Source organism: Nicotiana sylvestris, chromosome 2 (genome assembly GCF_000393655.2).
Source record: "Nicotiana sylvestris chromosome 2, ASM39365v2, whole genome shotgun sequence".
Taxonomy (NCBI): Eukaryota; Viridiplantae; Streptophyta; class Magnoliopsida; order Solanales; family Solanaceae; genus Nicotiana; species Nicotiana sylvestris.
The window spans coordinates 165350887-165360694 of NC_091058.1; the positions used below are offsets into that span (position 1 = coordinate 165350887).

A 9808-nucleotide genomic window follows, 5' to 3' on the forward strand; every position below is an offset into this window, starting at 1 on the left:
AAACCATGTTACTGGTTAATTCATGGTAAATAGCATGTATTTGGTCTTGCGTTGGGATATAACTTTGAGGAGGAGAAGGAGGAGATAGGGAGAGGAGGAGAAAGAGAGCTGAAGTTGTTTAAAAAGTGGGTACAAGTTAAAAGTTTTTTAAAAAATGGGTATAGGTTAAATGGGGGCGACAAAATAGGGCGCCCCGTGCAATTTTTACGTTAATTGCTCCGGTAATCTTTAATAGTGGGCTTGATGGTTGCCATGTGTCCAGAAAACATTTGAAGGACTACATCTTTAATTTTGCTTCTATTTTAAAAAGATAAAATAAATAAAATGAAACAAACAAGTGAGAACAAATTTTACAGAGTTGTATAAAACATAAAATGAGCAGACGGAAAAGCTTTTGTATTAAAATAATGGTTAAGAAAACAAATAGAGAAAGTCCAACAGAAATGATTTGATAGAACATTTATTCCTTAAGTGTTTTCATTTACATAAAAAGGTAAATAAATTAAACTAGCGGGAATAATTTTGAAAGAGTTGATTTTTGTTTGATTACAATTTTTTATTTTTTACTGAAATAGGGTAAAATAAAAACAAAAACAAATAAGTGGCAATAATTTGATGAGAATGTTATTCTTTAATCGTGAATTTTATTTACAAAAAGAAGGTAAATGAAAATAAAAATAGGGCTCCATTTTATTTATTTTACCTTTCTAATAAAAATAAATATTATGAGTAAAGAAGAATGAATCTAGTCCCTTTAATCTTTTCTGGACACATGCATCAAGTCCACTATTGAATATTACCTGAGCAATTTTCACTGGAGCAAATCCGCTCCCAAATTATACCACCGAAGTTAGTATTATAGCGTTCACTTTCCCCTATTAAACTCTCTAAAACTTATTATGCGAAATCTAATACCAAGTACGGAGAATAAGTTATAGTTATTGCAAGATCTTGTACCCAAAACCAAATGCTACATAACGAAATTTTATAAGGGAATTAAATTTTCTTATACTTCCATATCAAATGATCCTTAATTGGATAGTGTACTGCATTATACACTTGAAAATTGGAAATCGCCATTAAGATTGACCATAAATCTGTGCATTATCAAGTAAGACATTTTAACACAGGAAACACAAAATTAAAGCAGTAGGTCATACTGTCACACACAACTCTGAAGTACATGCAACTTGAACCATATAACTCAAACGTAACTGTCGATCAATGACTTCCTCATCTCATCAACAATAGCACTAGGTTGAGCCTCTCTCAACTTGAATACGCTTTCAATAACGGACAACTCTGTAGCAGTAGTGTCTGAGCCACAAAAGGCAGTCCAGTCATTGACAGTCAATCCAGCAGCTATCACTTCACTGCCACGATTCACTGTTCCCGCAACAAGAGGAACCTGAAGGAGAGTTGAAAGTTCATCCAAGTCTTCAATGGACGTATGAGGATGTACCTGCTCCAGCACGAAGTTTTAGCAAAATGAGGCAACAAAACAACACATTTCTAGTTTAGCCCCCAGACCTGTAACAGCAGCAGTCATCACATGGACAAATACTCCCAACACCCGATGTTTACACTAAACCAGATTAATTTATCACGGGTAAGCGACAAACTGAGATGAGAATGCACATCAATTAAATATGACTTAATGATACAAGTGGACGTTAACACATGTTACTCAATCATTGGTGTATACACCAGGTATGTTCAAACATCACCCATTCCCTCCATTTAAGAATGTAAACTTTTTTGACAAGCCTTTAAGAATGTATACTTACCAAGCCTCCCCTGTTTGAGAAAGAACAATAGCTACCAACAAGAATATTCCCTGCTATTGTCTGCCTAAAAACTTCCACACCAAGAACATCGGCAATCATCTCTTCAGTTTCCTGATAAAATAACATTTGACAATCTTAGGTGACCGTACCCCATTAATCAATAATAATAAGAGTAAAGTGGCACCAACTAAAGCTCTATGACAATAATGTAGTGAGTCTGCGTTGGTTGAGGTAAAACAATAGGATAGAAAAAGGAAAAGTAAAGGATGAGGGCTTAGGGCTAAAATGAGGATAACACTTAACTAGGAGTACCGAAACATGTACCTTTTTCCATAAACAAAGTTTAGCACAAAATAAAGAAGGCCGAGAAATTTTATAGATAGTGTAAACTGTACTGCAGTAATAGGACTAAAATTTGTAAGAAAATTCTCCTGTTGCACATTCATGAACATTGAAACAACACACTGATGCAGTATTACATGACGAGGATTAACTTGCTTAAACTAAAGAGAGTTGTTCAGTTCTCTATATAAAACAAACTATAGACAAGACGCCAGTGAATGGATAACCACGTGCTTCCAAAAGATATAACGTTCACTTATGCCTTGTCATTTATAAACAGGGACGGGAATAAATACCAGAGATCTATACAACACCATACCAATTTGTAGCGGAAAGTAGCCAACAGATTGATTACCTTGTCAAGGTCTGTATGCGTAAGAGCAACATGATCATTGCATGCTATGCAGTTCCCCAGGGCCGATAATCGCTCGTCAATGCGCTGAACCACAACTCCATCCGGCAGACTGTTCCTCAAGTGCTGAAGTTCTTCCAGCAGAAACATAAATAAAAAGGCAGAACCAAAGTCAAAGATGTGAGCAGACAGTCAATTCAACTTTAGTGGGGAAAAGTTGTATATCACACAACACCTCTGTACCACTAATGAGCATGGGATTATCGAGTGATAATTAAACGCTGGTCTGTTGAAGTTTCTTTTTACGCTTTTATATCTTTACTATTGTCGTTGATCAACTATTATTTAAAGGAATAATAATCACACAATCATCTTCAATCATACATCATTGGAAATGCTCGCACTACCTCCCAAGTAACTAAAACAGAAAGTGCTGTCTTCTCCCGGTGAATCTAGCCAATTGTTAAGATCCTAAAAACACTTTGTTTCATGCATCCTAGAACCACAGTGGGGGCAACTAGAAAGGGAATCCCAGAATGAGCTAATATGTAACTATTATCTCAGGTTACCACTTAGTGCGGGTATGGGGCACTTCGTCAGCCGTGGTGTTTAGCAAGCAGTCTTATTGCTTGAAAACACACACAGCACACAGCAGGAGAGCTCGAGTGTGAATAATAAGTCCTCCAAAAAACTACTCCCAGAATGTACATTGATATGGATTCAAATAGTGAAGTTAAAATAACTTATCAAGGCAGCTTTTCTGATAGGCAACTTATCAAGGCAGTATTGTTTTCCCAAAGATAGTTACAACGTACAACTCAAAGTAAATAGCTAAATTGGTATCATTTGCACAAAGACGAGCTACACATTGTTTAAACTGTCTAGTTAATATGATTTTTGCAGTCACCAGACAGGCTCAAGCCTAGAGCAAGAGTTCAAGGCCTGCAATGCTGTAGCCAAAACTTCCTTAATACTCTTTTCCTTCCTAACCCGCATAAATGGATGTAACATGTGACATAATAAAGTTTCTCAAAGGCTCATTTTGGACAAAGCGATTCAAAACAAATCCATTTGCACAAATACAACAAGTTGCAACTTTAATAGTTAAGACAGAAGCATCTTTACAACATTTAATGGATTCATATTTCCTTCAATTTAGGTGGGTATCTGAAACCCTTATTTTGATATAAAACTTCTACATATTGCAAGGTTAACATAGGCATCAATTTTTGCATGATGATGATATGAGTTGACCGTAAATAAAGAAATGAGGGTTCATATCGCCTATCCTAATTTTGTTTGGCACTGAGGCGTTGTTGTTATTTAACATACGCATCAAAGTTGTTATTAAATTCTCCAATATGAAATCAGCTGATCCAAAATGACCCAAGTCCTTATCATAAACCCAAATGCAAAACAAATAAGCCAAGAAAGGTAGTACATACATAAGATGAAAAAATATAGGTACTAAATACTAAAACATATGTAGGTGACCTATGTGTAACAGATGATTAAACCACAAGAAGAAGCTCCATAAGCGGCAATCTAAGACATGCCATCATAACCAACAATGATACAACACACAAAGGCACCCAAAAGTGTTTCCTAATGCCTAGTGGTCAATGAAGTGGGTGCGAACCTCTGAGACCAAGGTTCAAATCCCAGAGGGGGCAAAAACACAAAACACTAGCTGATTTCTTCCCATGTGCCTAAGCCTTAGCAGTGTTGTCAAAGGCACGGTTAAGCCCTGAAGTGAGGCTCAAAACATGTTGAGAGCTTCGCCTCGCTTTGTGGGCGCTTCAGTATCGCATCAAGACTCTAAGGCATACTTTTCCTTGCCAGTGAATGTAATCCTGAAAAGGTGACACTAAATAATTGATATTTCACTTTATCGTAATTGTTTTCAATTTTTTTGTCCATATATTTGTTATTCATGCTTATAAGTATTGGTCTTAAACTACATATAAATATTTTTTCTTTTTCTCCAGTTGCGCCTTTTTTCATTAAAGCCCACGTTTTATTTGCACTTTGCGCATAAATCCCCAACGGAACTTAGAGCTTTTTGCGCTTTTCGACATTGATAACACGGAGCCTCGACGGGCAGAGTTAACCGGTACCTGTGTTAGCAGGATATGGCAGGTACCTAGTGGAATAATAATGGAGATGTAACCTAAGCTAGCCCGGTCACCACCATTCTAAATAAAACATGGATTTCTATATGGGAATACTTGTCCAGTTACAAATCTCTAACTCAAAGATTTACAAATGAAAAACTTGCACAGATATATGGTTGATCACAGTATCGCGAGTAAGAAGATGTATCTACACCATGGTTGATTATACAATTACCTTGATCTGTAGTAGTGTGAGGCAAGAGAAGCCCATTTTTGTTTCCTGCAACAAGATCAGAAAATTGAGAACTTTATTATTCCAATAAAGATCAGTTGGCAACCGGACCTTAAAGTTCCAAGATAGCCAGAGTTGTTGTCACATACCAGCACAGAGTCTTCCAATTATCCTCGTTCCTCCAATGGAGGTTTTGATCACTGGGATGATGCCTGCTAACTCCGACTCAAAGGTGCTGGAAAAAAATACAGATCACATCATTTTCACTGAGTTGAGAACCTGGAAACTAGATTAAAACATTGAGGTACAGCTTTTATTTTTGTGATAAAGACATAGGGGTCAATTTTTAAAGGTGCTAAATTGGGAAGAAGGAAAAATCTAGGAAGATGGCACACAAATCCTTTCTTTTTCCCACTTTCTTCATTGTCATTCTCCACACTCCTCGCTTAAGTAAATATTCAATCTTTCTCTTATTTCCGCTGTTTTCACTAGGAAATTCTGAAAGTGCAGCTCCACTGTTTCCTTTTCAAATCTTTTAGTTTCAAACTAAATAATTTTCCAATATTAAGCAACTGATGATTCGAAGAGCCAAAAAAAGGAACCTGTAGAAGTTCTCAGAACCCCCAATAGCTACCAAGCAATAAGCATTGGTCAGCTTTGAGAAAACTCCAATTTCACATGAATTTTCAAACTGAAGCCCTGCAATCATATTAGAATCATTACATAAATAACCTAAATGAATTATCCAATTTGACAATCGACTAATTACTCACTAGTAGCCATTGCTAGTTGGAAAATAAAGAATCGTTAGGAGCTTGGAAGACCTGTCAATAGCCAAAATGACACACACATATGTTAACAAAGAAAAAGAAAGATAGCTACACACAATTCTCCAATAATATATTCTATTCAATTAATCGACTATGCTGTGTTCAGCTTTATGAATCCTCTGTAACCATTCCCTTTATGAATCCTCTGTAACCATTCCTGTGTATTTTACTAAAGTTGAAAATATTCAATATCAAGTTCTTAAACTGCTAATATGAACTATGAATACTTGATTAAATTAATTTGAACCCAACTCGCAATCTCAAACCAACTCTGGCAAAACCGACGTTTGGATAAATAAGAATCACAAACTCAATAGACATTTACGTGCCAAGACCTATATAAATATTTCATCTTTGAACTCAATATTTTCTATGTTTTTATATTCATTCGAAAAGTAAGCACTGTTACTAATAACCAGACAACAAAATCATCTAATTAGGAATCAGATGCCTGCTAGGAATTTAATCTTTGAACTTAATCTTCTTTTTTTTGTTCATTCATTCGAAAAATAAATAATAACCAGTAATATTAATCACCAGACAACAAAAAATCATCACAATAAAGGAGATAATAAAAGAACTCAAATTAAATATGTTAAATACTTCTGTATGTAGTAGGACCAGACACAAAAAACTGAAACCCTAATCATAGTTCGTATTCTACAGCAAAAGATCAGGATTAGGGTTTTACGTCGTGAGAAAGAGAGAAAGATGGGAACTTTACAATTGGATTGCGCCGAACAGAGAGATATTTTGCAGGAGAACTGGGCGGCTGAAGAGAGGTTAAGCGTTGAAAGTTCGTAGCTGTCTGTGATTTTATTGGCACTGAAGAAATAGATACTTTATTTCAAGGTGGGCCCAAATTAATATCTAATGGAGTATTAAAAAGGTTTGGGTCTGGGCCCAATTGAAATAGAATGGAAAAACGTAGAAATGACACCAAGTAGCCACTCTAAAGGGTTACTATTTAGGAATTAGCCTGTGTGCTCTGAATTTCAGTTTTTTTATATAATTTTTCAGGATAAAAATAGCTTGAATTGTCATGAAGTTAAGATTTTTAGTTGAAATTTTATGACAAAATAAATAATGGTTAATCTCTAAACAACACTTCTAAGAATAGCTATATGCGCACTTGCCCCTGATTTGACCTAAATAGCTACACAACCAATTGTTTAAACTAAAAATAGCCAACGGGTGTAATATATATATATATATATATATATATATAATTATGTATAATTAGTGTATAAGAAAAAATAAGCAACTGCTATTTGTGTGAAGATTCCGAAAAACAAACTAGCAATCTCAGCAGTTATCGAGTATAAGCTTGGTGGTAAGTAATTAACCGATGTCTGGTCTCTATATATGTGAAAATAATATAATAATACTTGAAGCCCAAATAGTTGTTACATTTCTTAGTCAACTGCAATTTGCTTATCAAGAAAAGTGAGGCTAATTTTGTCAACCGAATGAGAGAAGTTGCCGAGAAAGAGAAACAGTGCAGCCTAAAAAGGTCCGATTAGTAATCTTCAATTTCAAAGTGAATATTGCGCACACAACTGAAAAAACAAAAATATAGAGGATTGACTTCACAAAAAATCGCATGCCTTAACAAAATGATCCACTTTTTAACATAACCCTTCCTATTTTTCATATCCAAATTTACTTTTTGGTAGTCGTAAAGACTAAGGGTGTTCAAAACCAATCCGAAACCGAAAACCAAACTGAACTGAAGTTTAATGGCTTACTAGTAACGAGTTAACGGCTTAACGGATGAGAAGTGGATTAAATTTTTTTTATTAACGGTTTATAGGTTTGGGGGCGGATTATTTAATTTTCTTAACGGATAATCCGTTAACCCGTTAATATATATATATATTAAAATTTATTTCTTAACGGATTATTAATTTTTATTTATATATATATATATATAATTTATTTTTATTATATATATAAAATTTATTTTTATTTATATATATTAAATATAAAAAAAACAAAAACTCTTGACCCTTCTGTAATTCTGTTTCAGGCAGTTTAGATAAAGGTCAGGAAAATGTGAAAAGTATGAACTGCATGAAGATGTCTTTTTTACATTCCGATATGTTCTTTTGTGGACTGCGTAATATTATATTTTTCAATTTCTTATTAATTTGGAATTATGAATTCACAAATAGAAAATTTTATCTGAACTTGTGGTCTCTACTTTAACATTAAATTATATTGTTTTAGTATATGCTCGTGATTATGGGGAAGCAATAAGCTTCCACAACAAACAGAGAAGAACCATCTGATCCGTATGGATAAATTGTACTATCTAGCTAACATGAAGTCTTAAATCTTGCCAATGATACCACCTACCTTCGAATTTATGCCCTTAAATTGTTGCAAATGCCCCAAAAATGTTATCTTGCTACTATCTCTCATTCTACTGTCATTTTTCCGTAGCGTACAATATAGGTTGAATTAGGCCGATAAACCGTCCGATAAGAGGTAAACCGATACCAATCCGCCTAATATTTATCGGTGGCTAGCGGATTAATACATTTAAAAGCCGATAACCGTTTAGCCAAACTGTTAAGAGTAAATAACCGCACAATCTGCCCGATAAGCAGCCCTAGTAAAGACTCACACTAAATAACTAATTAAATTGCACATGGAGGTAATGCTCAAATTTATTTTATGGAGCTTAACTTTATGTTTTTACCGTATGCAGTAAAAAACTGTTTGTCACTAGCTATTTTTACCTGTGACAGCTGATCGTTTATATTGAACTTACAACACGCTTTTATTTACTAGTAGTCGTACTTGCGCAATAGTTAAATTAAATTCGGGCTTATTTGAACATATTAGATCGTATGTTATAATAAGTTTTAACTATCATCTTATTTGTCAATAAGATATGCCCAATAATAGAATATCTATTAAATTAAAGGAGACTTATATAGTCATCGAATAACTTTTTTCTTCTGTATTTTTTTATTATATTGCCCAATATTTAGTATCATTATTACATTATTAATAAAAAAATTGTTAGCACTTTGTTTAATATTTTTGTCTACTACTCTCCTTCTAGTATAATAGAAGATATATATTTTATTATTCTTGAAATATTTTTTATTTTAACTTTTATTCTACTGTTCTCAATAATATTGTTTGAATTTTAATGAATGAACATACTTTTTATTTTAAAAATTAAAAAAACAAAATTAACTAATATTTTTTTTGGTTAAAGGGTGCATTTCAAATATTCATTATAAGTTCTATCTGTTAGGGTAGAGCACAGTAGCATTGTTACTAGGGGGTATACTAATTCCCTTTCGCTATGAGCATAGTTAGTACTATTACAGTCCAAAACTTGTCTTGAGAAAGCAGTTCTTGCGATGTCTGCCCAAAAAACATGTGTAGCAAACACCAAAGGAACTGTTGTTAAAAAGATTATCAAAAAAGCCCTTCTTGGCACCCTCCTTTGCTAGTAGGTCAGCAACTTTGTTCGTCTCCCTGTAGTTGTGTTTCACTACCATGTCTCCTAGTCTTTGGACGATTGAACTGCATTCAAAGATAAGTGAGTCAAAAATAAGGTTTCCATTCTTAAGCATTCTGATTACCTCTGTGGAGTCTGTGTTGATTTCTAGAGGCGTTAACTACCTTTCTTCAGCAATTTGTAATCCTCCCTTTCCCGGGTTCCCAACTACAGCCACTTCCGTGTTGAGTTTGTATGTGTTGTTTAGAGGGGGTGTCCATTTGACCCAGATAGTTTTCTCTTTTCTGGGTGTTATGTCCACCGATATGGTAATGTACTCAGTTGCTTTTGCCAAAGCAGCTTTTGTATTAACCATATCCTTCCTATTGTTGAATAGGTTATTGTTTCTGGCAAGCCAAATCTGCCAGAAGCAGAAAGGGAGTAGGTCTTCCTAATTGATGACATTTTTGAAGGAGGCCCATGTGGTGGGCCAATCCCAACTAATGAAAGAGATGATCTGGCCTGGAGTTGGATTGGTACTTTCTGAGACTAGGTTTCCCCATAATAGTTTTGTGTTAGGGCAATCGAAGAAGATGCGAGCAAATGTCTCAATTGCCTGATTACAGAAGCAACATTTAGGATCCAGATGTATCCCAATATGGCGAAGGAAAGCTCCAGTGGGGAGCCTATC

General features: G+C 34.7%; 1 protein-coding gene across 2 annotated transcripts; it reads right to left on the reverse strand.

The window, feature by feature from the left end:
• Nucleotides 1-983: 983 nt before the first annotated feature.
• Nucleotides 984-6496, reverse strand: LOC104225060 (eukaryotic translation initiation factor 6-2). Of its 2 annotated transcripts, none has more exons than XM_009776819.2 (8): nucleotides 6382-6496; nucleotides 5601-5651; nucleotides 5430-5526; nucleotides 4977-5062; nucleotides 4831-4875; nucleotides 2485-2615; nucleotides 1788-1898; nucleotides 984-1462 (listed from the first exon to the last, which is right to left on the reverse strand). In XM_009776819.2, the coding sequence occupies exons 2-8, from the start codon at nucleotides 5608-5610 to the stop codon at nucleotides 1205-1207; spliced, it is 738 nt and encodes a 245-aa protein (XP_009775121.1). In that variant the 5' UTR covers nucleotides 5611-5651; nucleotides 6382-6496; the 3' UTR covers nucleotides 984-1204. The 2 variants fall into 2 exon arrangements, with proteins under 2 accessions (XP_009775121.1, XP_009775122.1); XM_009776820.2 differs by having other exon boundaries at nucleotides 6349-6465.
• Nucleotides 6497-9808: the final 3312 nt, after the last annotated feature.